Source organism: Danio aesculapii, chromosome 4, assembly GCF_903798145.1.
Source record: "Danio aesculapii chromosome 4, fDanAes4.1, whole genome shotgun sequence".
NCBI lineage: Eukaryota > Metazoa > Chordata > Actinopteri > Cypriniformes > Danionidae > Danio > Danio aesculapii.
Window position 1 is genome coordinate 58,501,266 of NC_079438.1, and position 25,081 is coordinate 58,526,346.

At 35.9% G+C, this 25,081-nt stretch overlaps 1 protein-coding gene across 1 annotated transcript in view; it reads left to right on the plus strand.

Annotated features, from left to right (window-relative positions):
• ptn (pleiotrophin) overlaps window positions 1-25,081 on the plus strand; it is a 79,010-nt gene that overhangs the window by 44,281 nt on the left and 9,648 nt on the right. The window contains exons 2-4 of the mRNA XM_056456262.1: window positions 4,910-4,998; window positions 8,906-9,079; window positions 15,867-16,025. Coding sequence (XP_056312237.1) covers window positions 4,911-4,998; window positions 8,906-9,079; window positions 15,867-16,025 — 421 coding nt within the window. The 5' untranslated portion in view covers window position 4,910. The remainder of the gene's footprint in view (window positions 1-4,909; window positions 4,999-8,905; window positions 9,080-15,866; window positions 16,026-25,081) is intronic.

The window sequence follows — 25,081 nt, forward strand, 5'->3', positions numbered from 1 at the left end:
CAAAAGTTTTACCATTTACTGCACTTTATTATTCCACTAATTAGCTCCCTGTAGCTGCTAATGAATCTGAAGTCTCACACATTCACAGAATAACAGCTTACTTCCAGTGGATAAACTCATGTAGTATTAAATGTGCTGTATTTAAGTTTTCAAATCTTGTAAAGCGTAAAAATACCATAACATGTTTGCTTATATTTAAGAATATTGTATGTTCATGCTGAGTGGACATTCTTGTTTATTTATGAACAATGCTGAAGTCAGTTATTCTGCTTTGAGAATGTGCATTCCATTTTGGAACGTCTGTCTTTGTTTTGATCTCTGTAACTCCGGCCACTGCCAGTTTAATCAATTCTATTTTCAAGAGTTCACACTTGGCTGATAATTGATAATAAAGCTTGTTTGGCGTGCTGTCCCTTGAGAGAGCTCTGAGCTCATTAGATCCTCGAGCCCAGGCTCCCTCTCGTTTGCAGGGTGAGAGGGGAGTTTGAGCTCAGGTAGATCTGGAGAACTCCCCTGCTGTAGTAGCTAATGAACAGATAGTGATCGCTCTTAAGAGATAACTACTTACTAGGAGCATGTCTATGGTTCTGACTTGGATTTATCAATTAACTTAAGTTGCATGTTTTTGGAACCTGGGGGAAACCCACGTGAGCACGGGGAGTATGTGTAAACTCCGCACAGAAATGTCGGCTGGCTTGGTAAGGACTAGAACCAGGGACTTTCTTACTGTGGCACAACAGTGCTAACCACTGGGCCACCGTACCACCCATCTAGGAAAGGAGGAGGAGTGGGGTGGAGTAGGGGGCGATTCTTCAAAACGAAGATGGCTGTTATATGAAACTGAGGGTATTTATAGTGGCTAAGGAATAATCTGATTGGTGAATCATTAATTGAATAATGCGGGACCAGCCGCAAGCAATCATAAGCACATGATCCTCTCGAAATTAGATTATAAATAAACTTCTCTAAGCACCCTGAGTTGCCTTGGAGGAAAACGCTGTATTTAATTTTAGTCTTGAAGGCTGTATGCGGGTGTAGCTGAAAATGGAGAACAGTAGCAGCCTCCGAAATGAGATGCAGAGCTATAAAAATCCAGTTTGGATTTTAAGGCTTGATTATTGCTTAGTTTTGTGTCATCAATCTGGCAACCTGCGTCCAGTTGTTGGATGAAATGCCGAGCTGAAAAAAAAAAAAACCCTCTTCAGTATTTTGAATTTAGACTGCAATACCTAGTTCAACCACTATATACTGCATACTACTACTTACTGCAGCTTTATATTAGGGATCTCCCGATCAGGTTTTTTTGCCCTCAAGTCTGATTCATTTGATTTTAAGTGTATGATGCTTCTATAATACATAAAAAAAAAGAGTAAAGAAGAGCGAAGAAACAGTTTCTCTTCTTGTTTTTGTTTTATTCATCGTAATAATTATATTACATTTTTGTTAAACGTAGACTAAGAAGTCTAAGGAAAGTATGTTGCAATTCCTTAGTTTTGTTTAGTGGAAGGTGATTGTCCTCAAATGCACTTCCCAGAAAGGAGTGCATTTCACGGCAGGGCAGCGATTCGCGGCACAACACCTGCATTTAACCAATAGCGTCTTTGCAACAAAGTGTTGTCATGCTGCATGCGTTGCTGTTTCTGTTTGCCAAGAAAAAGTCCTAACTCTGTGCCACCGCATAGCTATAAGTACTTAAAAATAATGAGAATATATATGCATATACAAGTCCTGATCGGGAGGTAACGTTCAATTCCAATCGAGTCTGAAACTGCATGATCGGATCTGGACATCCCTAGTTTATATTGTATTGATTAATAATGCACATATGTTGTGTATGTACTAACGTGTGTTATTAAAAAAGCAGGTTAGCTTGAATTAATTCCATTTTAATTTAACTTCTTTAATAATAATAATAATTATGCATTTTCTTAAACACAAACTCAACAGGAAGAAATAGACACATTAAAAACATTACAAAATACACCATTAATTAAGATCAATCTGTGTCTTAATCAAGTATTTGAAGTGATCTAAAGTTTGGGATACGAGAGTATTGCATTTGTATGAGGCAAATGCAGTCATGTGTCATGTTTGCGGGAGTTTGGTCGACACTGGGTATTGAATTAGACTCTACATGGCACCTCAGCCTGCTGTCTAGTCCTCAAATCTCATTGCTCCTGTCACTTCACTCGAGGCTAATCCTCTCTCTCATCCCATATCACAGATTCACTTGCAGTGTTGCTAATCAGGGTTTGGAGGGCAGATTATGTTTTAACGATCCGAACTGCTTTATATGTCATGACTCATGAGTCTTTGATTGGCAGGTTTTTGCCCGTCTGACTGAAATCACGGTTATTATGTGGCACTGGCGATTTCACAGTGTGACTGAAGTGGAACAGCTCAGGTGTGTGTGAGCGCCTGCTGCTCACACCGGCCCGCCAGAGACACGTCCACCGTGATTAGCTCTGATAGAGACAGAAACCATGAGACGAATCTCTCAGAAGCATCACATGCATCTATTTTCATAACAGTTCAGCACATTCTGTACTGAAATTCTCATTATTGTAGTTCATATGGGTGTTTTGCAGCTGGAGTCCTGTATTTCTCATAGCTGTTATAAAGGATTTTTTTAGCTTTATATATGTCACCCTGAACCACAAAACCAGTCAGTGTTAAGTGTATCTATTACAGTTGAGATGTATGCATCACTTAGAAGCTAAATAAATAGCATTTCATGTATGTTTTGTTAGCAACCATGAGACGAATCTCTCAGATGCATCACATGCAATTATTTTCATAACACTTCAGCTCATTTTGTACTGAAATTCTCATTATTGTAGTTCATATGGGCAGCTGGTGTCCTCTATTTTCATAGCTGTTATAATTATAGTTTTTTTAAAACTTCATATCACCCTGCACCACAAAACCAGTCAATTTTAGGTGTGATTTCACTGTGATTAGCTGTGATAGAGACAGAAACCATGAGACGAATCACTCAGAAGCAGCACATGCATCTATTTTCATATCAGTTACCAGACAAACTGATAACCGCAGGAAAACCGTCCACACGGAGGCAATCGGTCAGTTAGTAAGCGAGAAAAGGAACGCCATCATACCGCCCCGTAGTGTTTGTTTTTACAGACGAAATGCAGCCAAATGTAGCTCTGGCTACATAATTAGCAATCTCCAGAAAGGTATATATGGCTACATTTTCAGAATAAACTTACGTTGAATGTTTTGTACCTGTGCAACACAACACTGTTTTTTTTATAATATTAACACTGGCAAATACTAAAATTATTAAAACTACACTAGTATTGTTAGTAAATTCTTTACCACCTTTAATGCTAATTTTATTTTATACCATGCTGCACTATATTCATGCATATCGGTTTCCTCTTGGTTCTTTAAATAACCACATAATGCATATTACTAACTCTGCTCTATATTACCCCAAACTGCTCAGTTCTTATCTCTGTCCTCTATATTACCCTAAAATGCTCAATATACACCATACTGTTATTTAATGTCAGTGCTTCCTAACCTAGGCAATCATCAAACATTTATAAGGGGTCAATCTAGCTTGAGGGTAATGAGAACAAACCAAACAGATTCCAGTTTGATAATAAAACTCATTATTTACTATTATTTTGTATTAATCAAAGGCGTCATGGTGGTGCAGTGAGTAGCACAATCGCCTCACAGCATTAAGGTCGCTGGGTCGAGCCTCGGCTGGGTCAGTTGACATTTTGTGTGTGGAAATTGCATGTTCTCCACGTGTTCGCGTGGGTTTCCTCCGCCTGTGTATGTGTGTGAAATGAGTGTGTATGGATGTTTCCCAGTGATGGGTTGCAGCTGGAAGGGCATCTGCGTAAAACATATGCTGGATAAGTTGGCGGTTCATTCCACTGTGGCGACCCCAGATTAATAAAAGGACTAAACCGAAAAGAAAATGAATGAATGAATTAATCAAATTTCTTCCAGAATTTCAGCCATTTCAGACTGTCTGCAGTATTTGTTGTGATCATAGACAGAATCCACCAAAGTGAAAGTACAGTAAGCCAGCTTTAATGCGCTATTGCAAATGTTAAACTAAAGAAAATTGCATTTAAAAAAAAACAGCACTGTAAATCTGCTGTTCATTGTGGTTAATTGACATTATTTTAATATTAATGCAGTTGTTGCAATTATTAAAAAGCATTCTTGACTGCTAGGGTTTTTTTTTACACCATACACTTCTCTATTACCCCATAATGCTCTATATCACTTGCATTTCTCCTCATTTTGTCCTGTATACTACTCTATATTACTCCACATTTATCTATATTGCCGATGCTGCTCTTTATTTCTCTACACTGCTCTGTTGTCCCTCTCAGTTATGATGCTTGATTATGTAAAATTGGGAGACATGTGAACACAAATGTGTCAATGTAGGCTATATTTTGCTTAATTTTGACCTGGACACGTGTTATTGACAGATTTCCATTTTCTGGGAGACTCACCCGATGAGAGAAAATGGCTTTAACATGAAGCAGAACTATGAAAAAAAAAGTCCAGCGAGCCAATGCTTATGGGCACAGCAGGAAATCAGCCAACCAGAAATAGGAAGAGAAAAGGAGAGAGGGAGGCTCATAAGTAATTGAAATGGAGGTGATGTCGCCGATGGGCTGCACCGCTACTGTAACTGAAGTGCAGCCAAGCGTTTGGGATAAAATTGCTTTCTAATTATTCAATCCACCTTTACTTTTCCTCCTGAGACACAGAGAGAGAAAGACCATAAGAGAAAAGAGAGAGAGAGGGTCTCTGGATGTATGTTGATGAAGCATTTACAGGTTGATATTTGTGAGCTGTGTGTGTTATTGTATTATGAGCCATACTCATAATGTGCATTTATTTTTATTTTTCCCAGCATGCAGCAGCAGTGGGTGTGTGTGGCTTTATTAGCCCTCCTGACTGTCACAGCGACACTTGCAGATGGTGGGAAAACAGAAAAACAAGGTATCGGAACATTACCCCTTACTCCTGTCTTTCACCCACACACTCCATAATAAACCACACAGCTCTTTATCACCATATACTGCTTAATATTATGTGCACTGCTCCATTTTTACCCACAGTGCTTTATATAACCCAGACTGCTCTATATTACAATATATTGCTCAATATTACCACACACTGGTCTATATTAAAACATAATGCTATATATTACCATTTACTGCTATATATCGCCATTTACTGCAGTATATTACCATTTACTGCTCTATATTGTCATTTTCTGCTCTATATTACTATTTATTGCTATATATTACCATTTACTGCTCTATATTGTAATTTTCTGCTCTATATTACTATTTACTGCAATATATTACCATTTACTGCTATATATCGCCGTTTACTGCAATATATTACCATTTACTGCTCTATATTGTCATTTTCTGCTCTATATTGTAATTTTCTGCTCTATATTACTATTTACTGCTATATATTACCATTTACTGCTCTATATTGTCATTTTCTGCTCTATATTGTCATTTTCTGCTCTATATTACTATTTACTGCAATGTATTACCATTTACTGCTCTATATTGTCATTTTCTGCTCTATATTGTCATTTTCTGCTCTATATTACTATTTACTGCAATATATTACCATTTACTGCTCTATATTGTAATTTTCTGCTCTATATTACTATTTACTGCTATATATTACCATTTACTGCTCTATATTGTCATTTTCTGCTCTATATTGTCATTTTCTGCTCTATATTACTATTTACTGCAATATATTACCATTTACTGCTCTATATTGTCATTTTCTGCTCTATATTACTATTTATTGCTATATATTACCATTTACTGCTCTATATTGTAATTTTCTGCTCTATATTACTATTTACTGCTATATATTACCATTTACTGCTCTATATTGTCATTTTCTGCTCTATATTACTATTTACTGCAATATATTACCATTTACTGCTCTATATTGTCATTTTCTGCTCTATATTACTATTTACTGCAATATATTACCATTTACTGCTCTATATTGTCATTTTCTGCTCTATATTACTATTTACTGCAATATATTACCATTTACTGCTCTATATTGTAATTTTCTGCTCTATATTACTATTTACTGCTATATATTACCATTTACTGCTCTATATTGTCATTTTCTGCTCTATATTGTCATTTTCTGCTCTATATTACTATTTACTGCAATATATTACCATTTACTGCTCTATATTGTCATTTTCTGCTCTATATTACTATTTATTGCTATATATTACCATTTACTGCTCTATATTGTCATTTACTGCTCTATATTACCATTTACTGCAATATATTACCATTTACTGCTCTATATTGTCATTTTCTGCTCTATATTACTATTTATTGCTATATATTACCATTTACTGCTCTATATTGTCATTTACTGCTCTATATTACCATTTACTGCTATATATTACCATTTACTGCTCTATATTGTCATTTACTGCTCTTTATTACCATTTACTGCTCTGTATAACCCCACAGTGCTCTATTTTACCATATAATGCTATTTATTACCACACAATGTTCTAAATTAACATTTACTGCTCTATATTACAATATACTGCTCTATATGACCATTTACTGCTATATATCGCCATTTACTGCAATATATTACCATTTACTGCTCTATATGACAATTTACTGCTCTATATTGTCATTTTCTGCTCTATATTACTATTTACTGCTATACATTACCATTTACTGCTCTATATTGTCATTTACTGCTCTATATTACCATTTACTGCTATATATTTCCATTTACTGCTCTATATTGTAATTTAGTGCTCTATATTACCATTTACTCCCCTGTATTACCCCACAGTGCTCTATTTTACCATATAATGCTATTTATTACCACACAATGTTCTATATTACCATTTACTGATTTATATTACCCCCTACTGATCTATTATAGCCCACAGTGTTCTATTGTGGCATACTCTGCTCTATTTTACCATTTACTGCTGTATATTACCACATATTGCTCTATATTACCACTTATTTGCTCTAAATTATCTTACGGCGCTCTATTTTACCATACAATGCTCTATATTACCCAGCACTATTCTATATAACCATATAATGCTATTTTTTACCATACACTGCTGTATATTACCACTTACTGCTCTATATTACCATTTACTGCTCTGTTTTACCCCACTGTGCTCTATTTTATATAATGCTATTTATTACCACACAATGCTTTATATTACCATTTACTGCTCTAAATTACCACTTTGCTCTATATCACCACTTATTTGCTCTAAATTACCCCACAGTGCTCTATATTACCATATAATGCTATTTATTACCACACAATGCTCTATATTACCATATAATGCTATGTATTACCACACAATGCTCTATTTTACCATTTACTGCTCTATATTACCACTTACTGCTCTATATTATCACTTACTGCTTTATATTACCGCTTACTGCTCTATATCACCACTTATTTGCTCTAAATTACCGCACAGCTCTCTATTTTACTATATTACGCTTTATATTACCCAACACTGCTCTATATTACCATATAATGCTATTTATTAGCACATAATGCTCTATTTTACCATTTACTGCTTTATATTATCGCTCATTGCTTTATATTACCCCGTACTGCTCTATATCACCACTTAAATGCTCTAAATTACCCCACAGTGCTCTATTGTACCATACTATACTTTATATTATCCAACACTGCTCTATTTTACCATATAATGCTATTTATTACCACACAATGCTCTATATTACCATATAATACTATTTATTACCACACAATGTTCTATATTACCATTTACTGCTCTATATTATCACTTACTGCTCTGTATTATTTACTGCTGTATTTCACCTTTCTTTACTCTATATTACAATATATTGCTTAATGTCACCTACACTGCTACAGCTTACACTAGCTTATATGACCTTATGCTTCTCTATATTACCATATACTCCTCTGTTTCATGTAAATTCTCTATTACTTTATATTGCTCTGTATTATCATATACAGCTCTTTATACTGCTTAACATTACCCTATACTAATCTACTCTAACATTACCATATACAGTTCTACTCTATTACCATATACATATCACTAAACTAACATTATATCATTTTTGAGATATAGATTGCAATGTACACACCATGATTTGAATTATTCTATTTATAAAGTATTTCTTATTTTAAAATGATTAAGGGGATTTTGTTGGTGCATCTGCAAATAAAATATAGCACTGATTATAAGCATAGATAGATATGATATTGCAAAGATGTTCGACAGAAGTCCAACAACTGAATATAAAGAAATTGAATAACAAATTGAATAATGATGTCACTGTATAGTCTTTATCAAATAAATTAATAATTTATATTTATTTATAGTAACAATTTCTTGTGCACGAATGCTTTAAACTGTCTTGAAATGTTCACAGTCATTTTGCATCCTCCACATGCAGTTAAAAAAAATGTTGACTCTATGATTGGTAGACTATCAACTTCATGTTTTCTGAACTGTGGATCTATTCATCTACAATGCAGAGTCCACATTGAACATCCTTGAGATATAACTATTGTACTATTGTATCACATTTCAATATCAATGCAGAAACAATAGACTCTGAAAGCCCACTCTGTATCATGACACACAGCTCTTTATTACTTTATATTGCTATAAATTGATCTAAATATCACCCTGCTGCTTTACAGTACTTCTCAGTGCTCAGCATTACCCCACACACCTCTATATTATCCCACAGTTCTGCATTATATCACAATATGCTGCCCACACACATTCTCTCTTCTGTACATGGCGCTGTGAAATGAATCTGTGTGTGTTCACCGACTCTGACAGGTAAGAAAGAGCGTAAATCGGACTGTGGAGAGTGGCAGTGGAGTGTGTGTGTGGCCAATGAGGGCGACTGCGGATTGGGAACCAGAGAGGGCACACGCACTGGCAATGACTGCAAACAGACCATCAAAACCCAGCGCTGCAAAATCCCATGCAACTGGAAGAAGCAGTTTGGAGGTGGGAAGCCACACTAACACACACTAAAAAATTCAGTGACACAAAGTCAAGACAACAAATATTTTTATGTTGCTTCAACTTATTTTAATAAGATAATAGGGCGACATGGTGGCGCAATGGGTAGCACAATCACCTTACAGCAAGAAGGACGCTGGTTGAGCCCCGGCTGGGTCAGTTGGCATTTCTGTGTGGAGTTTGCATGTTCTCTCCGTGTTTGCTTGGGTTTCCTCCGGGTGCTCCTGTTTCCCCCACAAGTCCAATGACGTGCTGTAGGGTAGAATTGGGTGGGCTAAATTGGCCATAGTGTATGTATGTGTATGGGTGTTTCCCAGTGATGAATTGCAGTTGGAAGGGCATCTGCTGCATAAAACATTTTCTGGATAAGTTGGCGGTTCATTCCGCTGTGGCGATCCCTGATTAATAAAAGGATTAAGCTAAAAAGAAAATGAATTAATAATAAGATAATCAGGTTTCGACTAAGTTTGGTAAGCTTTTTTACTTTTTTTTTTAGATTTATTTTTGGCCTTTTTGCGATGGGACAATGTTTAGACAGGAAGCAAAGTTGGAGAGAGAGGGGGGGAAATGTCCTTGAGCCGGGATTCAAACTCAGGACGCCCTGATGTGCTACTGCACCATATGGCGACGTGCTAACCACTAGGCTATTGTGCCGACTACTTTTTTTAAGTTATGCAAAGTTTAACTTAATATTTTGTAGCCAGTTTGATGTAAAATGGGATGATTACAAATTTTACTTAGTTTTAACTAAAAAATTTAAGGCAGCAATCATTTTTTTACAATGAAGGATACACACACACACACACACACACACTAGAGATGTAATGAGATGAAAATTTCATATGAGTATAGTGACCTGCTCGTCTACATCAAATAGTGGCATTGAAGTGCTGGATATTTAGCTGTTTTTATGTCATCGTGAGCCACCAGATATCGCTAAAGTAAAAGAAATATTTTACCTATAACATAAAAATAGCCATATCTTTACATAAACTTAAATATTGGAACAAAATCTTTTTTATATTATTTATTTTACCTGAGTGCTTCAAGACATGGCTAGTTTTTATAAGTTTACTATTTGGGCAAACAAAGTAAAATCCTCTTTATATCCAACTCCATAATTTGGCCCATAGAAAATGAATGGGTAATACACAAATAAAAAAAAACATATATTGTACTTTCAGAGGTATTTAAATAAACATTTTTAGCATGTAATATTTTTGCAATTCCAAAATACATTTATTGATCATTTTATTTTTTTAAAGGCAGTGATATGACATTTGTTTTTTAAAAAACATTTAAGTTCACATTTGAGACTTTCATGCCCAAAAATGTCCACTAGGGAAAGTTTAAGGGCTGCAGTATAAGGTATGCCTGAGGGTTAAGGTGTTCCATCAGTCTTTGCATTAAAAATAAACACACAAATAACGTTTTCAACTTTGCAGTTTGGTGAAAAACAACATGAACACAAATCGCTGCATTTTAAATTAGTTTTTTTATGTTATTTGGTGTACGTTGGATTTTGTGCTTTTATAGGTACATTGGATTTTCTTATTCGATGTATTGATTGTTTTGCCTGCACTTGAAAATTACCTCACAGGGATCCATATTTACCTTGTTTTTGACAAGTTGACAAAAATATCTTGTAGCAATTTTTCTTAGCAATTTTAAAATGTGATTTGTTGTTTAATTTTATCAAGTCAAGCTTTAGCTCAGTATTGTCAATACTTTGCGATACACACTTTAAATGAAAGGAATACAGTATACTTTAACCATATATTATATATATTATATGCAAGCATTTACTTTGCAGCTAATTGTTCATTCATTTTTCTTCAGCTCAGTCCCTTATTTATCAGGGGTCGCCACAGCGGAATGAACTGTCAACTATTCCGGCATATGTTTTACACTGCGGATGCACTTCCAACCGCAACCCAGTACTGGGAAAAATCCAAACTCTCATTCACTCTCATTCTTACTCCTTTATAAATCAGGGGTCGCCACAGCAGAATGAACCATCAACTATTCCGGCATATGTTTTACACTGCGGATGCACTTCCAGCCGCAACACAGTACTGGGAAAAATCCAAACTTTCATTCACACACACACACTCATACACTACGTCCAATGTGGTTCATCAATTCCCCTATAGCGCATGTGTTTGGACTGTGGGGGAAACCCAGCGACCTTCTTGCTGTGATGCCACAGTACTAACCACTGAGTGCTGCCCACAGCTAATTATTATGATTAGTTAATTTCAGTGTTACAGGATTTACAATGAGTTTTCAAAATAGCGATAATCAATCATGGTTTTAATGATAAGGAAAGTTTGAAATGATAATCGTACTCTCTGAAAGTTTACCGTGGTTTATCTTGAAAAATGGATATAATCACAACACACACACACACTGTGAATAATCCTGTGTTGAGGAGTAACAAGATTGAGATTCCCACAAAATTTTGTCCTCAGAAATGACACGACTGCAGAGAGAGCCAGAAACAAGCTGGCAGAATATGCCAAAGTGTGTGTGTGTGTGTGTATGTGTGTGAGCATATGCCACCTTCCCTTGGGATTTGTAGGTATGCACATAAACTATCAACAAACACTGAAACTGTGGGGTGTTTCTCTAAGAAGCCTCTCCCTGAGAGCCTGTAAGACACCGAATGAACATCAAAATCACAGACTTAATAAAACATGATCACACTAAATGTTGAGTGATGAATCCTCGCTGTATTTCTGTGTAGTTCAGCAGCCGTGTCAGTGTAGTTTAGCGTTGAAACGCTGCAGAATTTCTTCTCCGGAGTTATAAGAGCTCTATTTCACACCGGCCTCATTTTTTGAGGGTCTCGTTTCAGGACAGCGGCCATTCAGCCGGAGGGCTTCTGCATGTAATTACATTCTCTCTGCCTTTAAATATGTCATTAGAGACAATTTTGTGCTTGATTGAAGCAGTTTAACCCCCATCCATTCCAGCGGAGACCACGAGAAATCTCTGTGATGCATTGAAGGAGTGAATGATAGATGAAATGCACTGTAAAAATGCTTTTCTTACTGTGAGATTTTGTCTTGTTTCTAGTCCAGGTATAAAATCTAAATTATTCACTTTCTGTGTGTTTCAAATGTTTCCCAAAAGATATTTAACAGAGCAAGGAATATTTTTTCTTCTGGAGAAAGTCTTGTTTTATTTTTACTAGAATAAAAGCAGTTTTTATTTTTTTAAACCAATTTAAGGTCAATATTATTAGTGCCCCCTTTTTTATTGCATCTTTTCATTAACATTTTAACTATTTATCACAAAACACATTGAAACAAACCAACAGACAATGCCCATTTTAACAATGCAATGCTAAAGAAAAACAGAATAAATTATATATATACATGCATACATTCATGAATAATGAAATTATAATAAATAATAGCAATAATAATAATAAGTAAAGAAATAAACAATATGAAAATATATAAAAATAAAATAATAATAGTAAAATAAAATGCATAAATTCAATTATGACACAACATAACTCAAAATGCAGCTTAAAGAAATATCGATAAAATCCAAGTAAGGAGTCCAGGCTTGATTTAAAAAGTCTCAGTGGACATATGAATGACACAGGTAAATAATTCTAAGGGAATTTTTTCCCTAATAATATTGTGCCACCCTTTCAAGGATGAGGCTTTGTTCCAGTTTATCAGTATATTTTTTTCCTGGTCAAATAAACGATTAGTGAATTGGTCTGGCAAACGTCCAACCAAGAGACCTAAAATCAAAGACAATGTGTCCAACTGTAGCTGAAGTCCAAACATACGGCTCATAAAACGAACAACTTTTCACCAATAAGTTCTAATAACAGGACAATTCCATAATGAATGGGTGTAGTCTCTCACTTCCACCTTACGTATAACACGTAGTGGTGAATTACTTGAGTTAAACTTGCTCCTGAGAAGTGGTGTGATGTGTAATCTATGAGCAATTCACTTATTAGCCCCCTTAAGCAAGATTAGTTTTGGATTGTCTCCAGAACAAACCACTGTTATACAATGACTTTCCTATTTACCCTAACTTTACCCTAATTACCCTAGTTAAGCCTTTAAATGTCACTTTAATCTGAATACTAGTGTCTTGAACAATATCTAGTCAAATGTTATGTGCTGTCATCATGTCAAAGAGAACGGAATCAGTTATTAGAAGGCGTTATTAAAGCTATTATGATTAGCAATGTCTTCTCTCCTTTAAACAGAAATTAGGGGAAAATATAAACCTTTAACAGGAGGGCCAATAATTCTGACCTCAACTCTCTATCAAATATTAATAAATCAATGCGCTTTTCCAGAATTTGGTGCTTAAATCAAAGTTTCTTTAAATGGCAAGCAGCAAAGATGATCCACACTCACAGATTTATCAAATAATACAACAGGAGAAAAGAAAAAAAAACATTTTGGCTGACGAACACTGTTGAAGGCTCATAGATGTAATGTTTGTTTTTTTTCCTCCGACCGGCAGCACAGTGGCTCACACTATCACCTCAAAGCAATGTGTGTGTACTAATGTGGTGTATTAATTGCGTGTGTTTCTTCTGAGTGCTCCGGTTTCCCCCACAGTCCAAACACATGTGCTGTAGGTGAATAGAATAGACTAAATTGGCTGAAGTATATGAGTGTATGTGTGTGTGAACAAGAGAGTGCAAAACATATGCTGTACAAAAAATATGCTGAAATAGTTGGTGGTTCATTCCGCTGTGGCAACCTCTGATAAATAAGGGACTAAGCTGAAAGAAATTGAATGAGTGCAGACCATCTTTGCTGCTAGTATAGTTACCTAAAATTATTAAATAAAGAAACGTTTTCTAGGCAAGTAAACATAATTGTCTTGTTTGTTAGAAATAAGTCATAATTACAGGGTTCCCTCGGTCATGGAATTTTCTTGAACATCATGAAATTTTAAAAGCTTTATTCCAGACATCAAAAGTCAGACAATTACATATTTGTTTCATCCAGGTCATGAAAAATCAGGGAATTAAATTTTTTTGGTAATTTTAAGTTTTACTTTCTTCACATTTATCAAATCCCATTATTTATGTATTTTTTTCTGTAGTGTGTTTTTTATCATCTTATACGTAGTTCAGATATTTTTCACCGTCATTTCATTCCTTTTCCCTCTTAGAAACAGAAAAACAAATGCAATCATACGCTAAACCTCTTAAAATACTGTCTGTGTGTGCTGTTATTTGTTCAGTGCTCTGCATTTTTTAATGAGCCTAATTGGAGCCTAAAATGACTGAATTTTAGGTTGATTTTCTCCAAATTTGTGGCAATATTTATGCCATTTCTTGTTTTGCTGTGCAAATGTACCCAAAATTACACATTAAGATACCATAATGAAACTGTCACAGTCACCAGCGATTCAGGCTGTGCAGATCTCTGGTAAACACACAGATCGCATTAAACTACAAACCCGCCATTAAATGGACTACAAGATCCAGTCATGCACTGCACACACACACCTGCTCTAGGTCTCCATTGATTAGACTCACACAGCTGATGCTGCTCATCACCGGAACCTGGAACAGGTGTGTGTGAGCGGAGTGCATGTATGGAGTTGTAGTCCATAATGTGGCAGGCTTGTAGTTCTCCAGTGAACTGCGTGTTCCTCAGCGAACTGCAGCCGCTAAATCGCTGGTTATCATAACAGCAACTCAAAAGCATGTAAATAAATAAACATGAACCTGTAATTGAGGATGTTTTTCTTTAAAACAAACTAAACAATCTGCCAATGGGGTGAGCTAAATAATCTTGTTTTTGGTTTATTTTACTTACTTTAGTTATTTTAATCACCCCATTGTCAGATTATATTGTTTGTTTACAGGAATTTTAGCATATTATTTCTGAAAACAAAACTGTGGTTTGCTTGTCTAAAAATTGCTCCTTGATATAATAATTTTTTAGATATTTGGACTAGAAACAAGACAAAAACTCTACGCTAGAAAAGCATTTTTGCATTGTGGGAAGAGAGATAATATAAAGAAACCCTAGCATACTGTAGATCAGACCTTCTCAATTGGTTTTGCTTCAGGATCCAGATTTTACATTGCACGTCAAGTGCCAACCCAACACAAGACCTAAATTGTTTACCGTGTAAAATTGCATTTCGATGTTCTCATGCTCTCGGCAGCCAATAATTCACCTCACAAAGCAAACCGTGCTCTGCAACAAACCTCATTGTGAGTGAACCTGTATTTAATGTAGTCTGAGTTGTGTTTGCTTTTCCCTTGTGAAGTTTGCAACCCGTTTTACTGCTATAATCTGATGTACATCCGAGTGAAACAAGATATTCAATATAAAAAAGCGAGGTTTTGAACTTTGGGAGTTATTGCATGGTGAAAGTTTCCCTGTGTACTTCTGTTTCCTCAGAATAACATGATCTGATGAATCATTTACACTGAGAACAAAAACTTGTGTTAACCTTATATGGGATTCATATTTTCACATTTCAGGTCTGTTTGAATCTAAAGAATTGATCAATGTTTCATGCTGCAGGGTTTTGTCAGTAGTCGTACATTCATTTATACATGTCCAGTGCCAAACGTGTTTTAGAGATATGGAAAAAAGGTTCATTTACTGATATAATTTCCAATTTATTAATGTAATTTACAAAAATATTATGTACAGATTTGATTCTGAAACATGTTTGTTTTGATTTTGGATTTTAGGTGTATTTTTATGTCCAGTTGTATGCCAAACCCAAACACTCTTGTGTGTTTTGTCCTGCGCAGGTGAGTGCAAGTATGATTTCCAGGCATGGGGAGAGTGTGATTCTACCACAGGAATGAAGACTCGCACTGGAGTGCTAAAGCGAGCGCTGATGGATGCTAACTGTCCAAACACCGTCAGCGCCACCAAACCCTGTGGCAAACCCAAGACCAAGATGCAAGGTACAGCAACACAGTTACGACCCAAAATCCCTAATATGGATCATTCAAATCATCAAAAGCATTAGCTGAACACAAAAATACACCAGACGCTTAAAATTGTCGTCCTTGTGATTTGTGATTTAAATGTTGAAATTAAACACAAGAAACACAGAAGAAATTTAGCAAACCAAATACAACATTAAGCAGATAGGGCAGCTTAAGATCTTACCTATACTCCCTTAAAAATCATAAAACAGATGAGTCTTCCAGGCCACTGCTTACATCGATGGACTAAATAAATAATATCGTGACTAAGAGAAAATATCTGCTACCTGTTACAATGTAAATAAAGTATAAAAATTAAGCATACAAACAAAGTAAGTAACGAAGTAAAATTTCAGACTACTAAAGAATCGAAAATAGATTATGAGTACAACGAAAAAATAAAGTTAACAAGAGAGAGAGTTTTCAGTCACACAACCTGTGAAGAGTCAAAAAGACACTGGCATCTCCATAGAAGTGTAGCACAATCCCCATATTTCCATCTGTTTCATGATTCTATAAATATTTGGAGCACATATCGACAGAACAAAACAGAGATATGATCACAAACTAAATCGTGATCCATATACTGCATTCACCCCCACATATAGATCATTTAAACTTGTCATGTCCCTGTCAGAGCTTCAATTCAGTGATGTTTACATTTATCTTGTGGATATTCCTCAGTGATTTAGTCACTGATGACGGCGTTATAGCATGTAAGTGTCTGCTTTTATATTTGGTATCGGTTTGCTTAGAGCATAGGTCACAAACTCGATTAAGCTGCGGTCACACTTGACTTTTCGCCCCATAGACTTCCATTCATACGCACGCGAATGCGTCAGACCGGAAACGCAGGGTCATGCGTTAAGTTTCGGAGTTTACTGCGGTGCAAAGTTCAAGCTTGGTGAACTCTGACCTGCGAAATCGCATCACTTGACTGCGTGAGACCAATCGAGGATTAAAACACGACCTCTCTGTAAAGAAATTTAAAAGATGAAGCAATCGCTCGCTTTTGTTAATGTCTAACCATCTTGTTTAAACCCGCCCCTTTTCGCAGCACCGCACGACAGAATTTCGCACCCACAAAGCCCAGTGTGACCGTAGCTTCACTAGAGGGCCGCAGCCCAATTTTGCTCTAACCTTAATCAAACACAGCTGATCCAACTAATCAAGGTGTTCAAGACTATAGAGCCTATTAAGCAGGTGAGAGTTGGAGGTGGTTATCCAGAGACAAAAAAGAGACATCACACACAGTCCATGACATAGTGGTCAGCGGGAGGTAGTCTTTCCTCTAAGGTTGTGACGTCCTGTGAAAACTATCAATTGATGCCGTCTACTTTAAATACAGGGAATTATCTTCTTGCAGCTTCACCTATTAACTCACACAAAAAGGTAATGCCCAAAAACAACAGTCTACGAAACAGACCCACATAACATCACACATACAGTAAGTAGTAGTAGCTAATATTTATTTGTATAGAACCTTTCAAGAGCAAAGTTCTTCACAACAACATTGTAGGATGAGAATCCTAAAACCATACAAATACATACATGCACACATAGACAGAGCAGAAATGAAACATAAGCAAGTGTGAATAGATGAGCTGCTTTTTAAAATGGTAAAAAAACATTTGATATAAATATCTCAGATTTCTACTAGAGTTGTGTAATTGCAGCATCTCACTTATATATTCGCTCTAAACACCACGACATGCATTTTAAAATTAATTCTACATTTGACTGAGCCAGTGTAAAGACATTAAAATTGGAGTTACATGACATCTGTTTGAGTTTAAAGCTTAGCAGCAGTGTTTTAAACTTCTTGTGCGCATTTCAACAGGGTGTCCTGGGGGTCTTAAAGTCTTAAAATGTCTTAAATTTCAAAGACAAAATGTCTTAAATTTACTGAAATTTTGTGTTGTATGTCTTAATTTTAAACAGGTCTTAATTTTCCTCTGTAAAGTTACCCAGTCATGCCGACCACTCACCTATAGGGGTGTAATTATCTTTCTTACAATAACTTTTATTTGCATAAATTTAGTTTATTATAGTTTTATAAATATTTTAACTAGATTTAGCTTGTTTTGACATTTAAAATATGTGGTTAAGATATAACTAAGTTGAAATTGTTTCGATGACGCAAGTTAAAATCTTTTTTACTGGCCCAAACATGCCATTAGAAAAAATCCTTAGCGTTTAGCCTTGTATAAGTCTGAAATTTTCTTCATGATGGTCTTGAAAAGGTATTAAAAATGTGACTTTGAGAAATCTGCAGAAACTCTGTTTAAACATGAATTGCTTAGATCGGTAAGAAGGGAGTGGACGAGTGGAAATGAATGCGTATATGGTCATTTCCATCTCCTGATTAGACACAATTGATTTCAATTTTGTAATATTTCTTAGCTGATCAAAACAGTTTTGAACCAGGTAATTGACATGTTGACCCGTTGATACAGTAAACACGCCAACCTGATTTCAGCAGGTAGGACATGTTCCTGGGGTAACATCTATGTTGATCCTGGAACAACATTCCGATCAGGCAATCAGAATTCAGGACTATGTTTACTGTTTATGTTTAAGCTTACGGGTAAGATTATGCACTTCCACATTATTATTATTATTATTATTAACTTTTATTCCTCTCTGATTTTGGGAATAATTTACAGTTATGGTTGGGTTTAGGGGTAAGGAATAGGTGTTGATTACATTTTCAAACAAAAATTATGTTCCAGGAACAACATAGATGTTAATCCAGGACTTCATCGTACTTGGCAAAATCATGACATGCCAGTAAACACATGCAAAGACACACTGACCCTGCAGTGTATTGTGTCCTTCAATGCAATGTGCTCAGCCTGAATAAAGCAGAAGCAATATTATCTGATGTGATTACGCTGCTGAAACTGTATTTACAATGAGGGAAGACACCACAGGTGAGCACAGTGCAAATATTAATCAGCACACTTCCAGAGTTGATTAATCACAGTACATTAGGGTGGTTGTTTTGTTTTACAAGTTTAGGCAATGTTGTTTAAATATGCAGACAAGGCATTAAATAATTAAGTAGGCTCTAATTTGCATACTATTCCAGGACAGAAATCTGAACTTAAGAGAAACATTGTTTAATATTGTTAAGATATTGGTATTGATATAAATTTGGTGTAGTTATCAGAATATAGATAGTAATTAAACTCTATTTTAGTAACAATCATCATCATTATTATTAATATTATTATTAAAATACCATTTTTTTCATTTCCTAATAAATAATAAATATAAATTTTCATTTTTTAATAAATCGCCTCATTATTTATTTATTTGATTTATATATGATATTACAATACGTGTTTTACAATAGAATATGGAGTATTATAATATTTGTAAAGGAAACATAGGACCAATATGTGTCATTTACTTATATTTCAAATAATATGGAAAGCAAATGCATGTTTTTACCAAAACTAATATTGCACTTTTTTTTTTTTGAATGCGTGTAAAACAAAATAATTTGCAGAAAAAAATGATAGGGTTCTTCTCTAAAGAAGTTGTTACCATCCTGTTTAAAGTGTCATTATGGGCGTTTTACGTTAAGACTAACGTGGTTCAAACGATGGATATGCTACAGAGAAACTACGGGTTTTGGGAAACACTCGTCACTACATCGTTCTTTTCCCAAACGATGCATCGTAGTATGATAGTTCAGCCGCAAGTTACGTCGTTGTTTGGGAAATACACTACAGATTATAGATAAAAATTAAACTAATTTTCTGTGTATTTAATCAGAATATAGATGCCAATAAATGAAGTTTGGTGTGTGTAATCAGAACATAGGTGCCAACTTAAAAAAAATGTAATGTGTATATATATGTCGAAATGAACAAAAGTGTAAAGTGTGGTGTGTGTGTAATAAACAGAAGTGTGTTTAGACTGCAGGACAGTGAGATGGGAAGGTTACACTGAAATATTGATCAATAAGGTCTCTCTCTCTTGGGCTGAAGTGCAGAAGACTGTAAAGACTCTATTAAAGTTTAATAAATGTGATGCTTTTCCAGTGAATCGGTGCTAAAGGCCACAGACGGCTGCATCTGCTCATTGTTGTGCGTCACTTTGTTATAAAGTGAACGCGTAGAGAAGTTTGGCAGGACATGTATGTTACTGCGGTATTTTTTAATGCTACTGTCACCCGGTGATGAATCGCTCGCTCTGTAATATTCCTCATTTGTAAGTCGCTTTTGATAAAAGCATCTGCTAAATGAGGAGATGCAAATGTAAACGCTGGCAACAATTCAGGCTAATCAAAGGAAATTCATCTTAATCTTCTGCCAGCATCGTTTTTCAATCTGAAAGTTGCAGATTTAATTTCCCGCTGCAAAAACAGACGAGAAACATATGCATTTGTTTTTGCTGGAGAGCTTAATTATGTTGCCATGTGATGAAATGGCCAGTGAGAAGATGCCAGTAGGAGATGACATTCAAGAACAGATTTTGGTGTTATTATTAACCAGCATTAAAGCGCTGTAATAACGATTGCCAAGATCTCAGAGGATGCTGAAAAAAGGAAAGGAAAGAAGTAAAGAGCAGAAGGACGAGGAACTGTAGGGAGATGGATTTGGCTGTAATAGATGTGACGCTCTTATAAACTCCTCTAATTTATCAGGATTTAGTCTTGAGCTCGAGAGCTGCTGCTGAGTTTAAAGAGTGAATCCATCATTAAACTTCAGGTGGAGCAGAATGACTAAACATTTACACTGAAACTGTTTACACACAGAGTACATTTCACAAATAATTACAAAGAAATGTCAAGCGCTATGTTGAATTAAACATGACATTCTACTGCAGTAATCCAAGACATACTTTATTCATCTTTATTTACTTCAAATAATATTGTGGGGTTTTAATAAAACCCCCCCAAATAATAATCTGGGTTTTTTACTGAACACCAAGGCTGGATTTGATGTATTGAAATGCTTTGTGTTATTATTTTAAGGTACAACTCTTACTTTTAACAACCAATTAACCAATAACAGCTCAGTAAATCCCTAATTTGCTTTGTATTAGTAGCTGTTAGGATAGTAGGCGTGTTCAGATTGGATTAGGGGTATAGAATAAGATATAGAATTAAATGAGATGGATTTTAATTAGCAAATAGAATAAATATTACAAATGTTAACTTTAACAGTGGTTAGCATTGTCACCTCACAGCAAGAAGGTCACTGGTTCAAGTCCTGGCTGGGTCAGTTGGCGTTTCTGTGTGGAGTTTGCATGTTCTCCCCGTGTTAGCGTGGGTTTCCTCCCCCACAGTCCAAACACATGCGCTATAGGGGAATTGATTGTCCGTAAATTGTCCGTAGTGTATGTGTGTGAATGCGAGTGTGTATGGGTGTTTCCCAGTACTGGGTTGCAGCTGGAAGTGCATCTGCTGCATAAAGCATATGCTGGATGTTACAACCCTATGGTTGTCTTGTCTCATCTGTTTCTCTGCTTTGCCTTGAACACATCTAATTGGCCACTTCCAGCTTGCTTGTTCCTGATTGGCCTACAGTGTTTTCATAGCCATGATACAACTTCCTTGGCAGCCATCTTATTTTTGGTCACTTGCTTTGGGTTTTTTGAAAAGTTTGTATGTGGTATGGTGCAGAGTTTTTGAATGTTAAGATTGTAAATGTTGAGATTTGAGAGTAAGGTTTGTTGCGTGTGACTACTGAGATTTTATTGATATTTGTGAGTACTTTTTGTTTTGGGTTTGCTTTGTTTATGTTAGTGATGGTGAAATGAAGCTTTCTGAACCAGTGAAGCGCTCGACTCAATTGTATCGGAAAAAGATTCGTTACTCGAAGCTTTCTAAATCAGTGCTCTATGAGGACCTCTTCTGGTTAAAGTGTGGGAAAGCACGGTGTTGCAATAATGTCAAATGTTCACAACTGACCAACTCATTCATGTAGTAATACAACATCAGTAATATAAACAAATAACTTAATTACTGTAGTTTTTACACACAAGGTATGTTACATTACACCATAGATGACTGTAGTAAAATCCAAGGTATTCAAAAGTATTTACATTTATCGTATTCCAACTAGTCCTTCACCCACTCACTCGTTCCAACCGGTGAGTCCTGCATGGGAGGCGAATGCTCTAATGAGGAGGCTACGGGAGTGATGCTTTCAGGCTGCACTCGCCAGCTGGCCTCCGTTAAACACAATACTACGATATGCAGTGGTTTTCTTTAAAGATAGTTGTAAAAAATACGCTTATACTCTTTAGTATGTTTCAAAACCATTTTACTATTAATTACTGTTGTATTGTAGTTTAATTAGTGGTGTGTGGGACCGGTGCAGTGCTTTGAAACAGTAGAAACGTGTGTAATCGACGCCTAATCTCTCGCTATACACTACTAACCCATAGGGGTGTTTAAACCTTTGAATCAAAATTGGAAGCAGTCACGTGGGTATAGGCGAAAATGAAGCTTCGGATGTCACTGATCACGTGATGATGGCTAAACGAATCAAGCTCCGGTACACTGCTTCACTGCCAGATGTATCGTTTTTTGATGCATACTTCGAAGCCTCGGCACACGTCACATCACTAGTTTATGATACTTTGTTCCATTGGCTTGTTTGACCTTTTTGCCTGCTGGCAATGATTTTTGGATTGTCGCTTAAATATGGTTGCCTGTTTTGTAAATAGTTTGTAAATAGTGTATATATATATATTGGGATAGTAAAGTTGCAAGTTCATTCCGCTGTAGTGACCCCTGATAAATAAAGGGACTAAGCCGAAGGAAAATGAATGAATGAACAAGTATGTTAACAAGTAATTTGGTGATCTGCACAAGATGCAGCACAACAGAAACATTTAAATACCAGCCATTCAGAAGCAGAGTATTGCACTGCACTCCAAAGAAATGGTAAGCCTTATAATCTAATTAATGCATATTAAACCTCTTTAACCTTACTAAAAGTAAACCTGAGCGACTGATGTTTGTTGGTTTGCGCTGAGTCAGAGTTAAAACTATCGGTTATGTTTATTTTGTGTTCAAGATCTAGGGTGAACTCTCTGCTGCGGCTTTCAGTAGTACACTGCAAGAAAATGCTTCTCTTACGTCTTGTTTCTAGTCCAAATATCTGAATATTCTTAAATAAAGAAGTAATTTCTGGACAAGCAAAACATATTGTCTTGTTTTGAGAAATAATAAATCAAAATGAAGTGAGTTTTTCCCTTAAAACAAGCAAAATAATCTTATGTCAAAAGGAAAAAAAAGATTATTTTGCTCACCCCATTGGCAGATTATTTTGCTTGTTTAACTTTTTGTAAATACATTTAGGGATTCTTACTGTTTTACTGACCTGATAAATTCAGCATTTGGTGAACAGAAGAAACTAAAAACATTTTTAATCATAATTATTCTCAACAATTAACTTTAATTGTATTTAAACCTCTGAACTAGCAATATCTGAGCAATACTGGTGTTCCTCTGGGACTGTGGGAGTGTGTGCGTGTGCGCATGTGTGTTGTATATTTGTAGGTGATGTGTATTTGTGCCCTTTTCACTGTGCCAACAAACAGAGGACAGTGATTAGAAACTCCCTAGAAAGTCCCTGCAGATGGAAACTGGAAACACACACACACACAGGGTGAGATGGGCGTCGTCGCCTGGGTCTGTTTGAGGTGATAAGAGCGTCAGCAGAGAGGATTGTGGGGTTTGGTAGAGGGTGCCACTGTCACAGATGGATGAACGGAGACTGGTAAACAGGTAAACACACACACAGTAAATCTCACCTGTACAGTGTGTGTGTGCTGCGATAGGGCAGGCTGGAAGGACATCACATCACTCACATGCTGCAAACTATATTATTTTGTCTTGTTTTTCAGTAAAACATCTAAAGATTCTTAAACATTGAACACATTTTAATCTGTTTTTAATCATGTTTATTCTTTGTTGTTGTTTTTTTCTTATACTTATATTTTATGTGGGTGGCTCAGTGGTTAGCACTGTAAGAAGGTCGCTGGTTCGAGTCCCGGCTGGCCCAGTTGTCATTTCTGTGTAGAGTCTCCATGTTCTCCCCGTGTTGGTGTGGGTTTCCTCCTGGTGCTCCGGTATCCCCCACAGTCCAAACACATGCGCTATAGGGGAATTGATTAACTAAACTGGCCGTAGTGTATGAGTGTGTGTGTGTAATTGAGTGTGTATGGGCGTTTCTCACTACTGGGTTGCGGCTGGAAGGGCATCCGCTGTGTAAAACATGCTGGAATAGTTGGCGGTTCATTCCGCTGCGGCAACCCCTGATAAATTTAGGGACTAAGTTGAAGGAATATGAATGTATTTTATGTCTCTTATTTATTTATTTTCTTATTTTTCTTATTTTTATTTAAAGTCTCTTTTATTTATTTATTTTCTTATATTTATTTTAATGTCTCTTTTATGTAAAGCACTTTAAGTAAATTATGTAAAGTAACTCACCACTTTTTAATTCCCCTTGCGTCTAAAATGTGCTGTAAAAATAAACTCGCCTTGCCTAAATCAAGATTAATTTACTGGAGAAGCCGAATGACAGAATAAGCAAGAACACACACATCTGGCAGTGGGGTGAGGAAATAAATAGTTTATTTTTGTTTAATTTAAGTCATTAAAAAAATTAGAAAACTGTCATAAAGACACTCTAGCACATTTATAATCATTATAAACTACTCAACAGCACAATATCCAGAAGCATTGTTTATAACTAACAGCACAGAGAGCCCTGATTGTGTTGTTGTTGGTGATAGTTTCAATCATTCAGATATAATATTTCATAAACTAAGATCAGTAATATTATATTAATTATTATTGTCACTATTTTGCTAGTGTTTAGATGTGGATGGCATGGTGGCTCAGCAAGAAGGTCGCTGGTTTCTGTGTGGAGTTTGCATGTTCTCCCCGTGTTGGTGTAGGTTTCCTCCAGTTGCTCTGGTTTCCCCCACAGTCCAAGCATATACGCTATAGGGGAATTGATGAACTAAATTGGCCCTAGTGTATGAGTGTGTGCATGAAT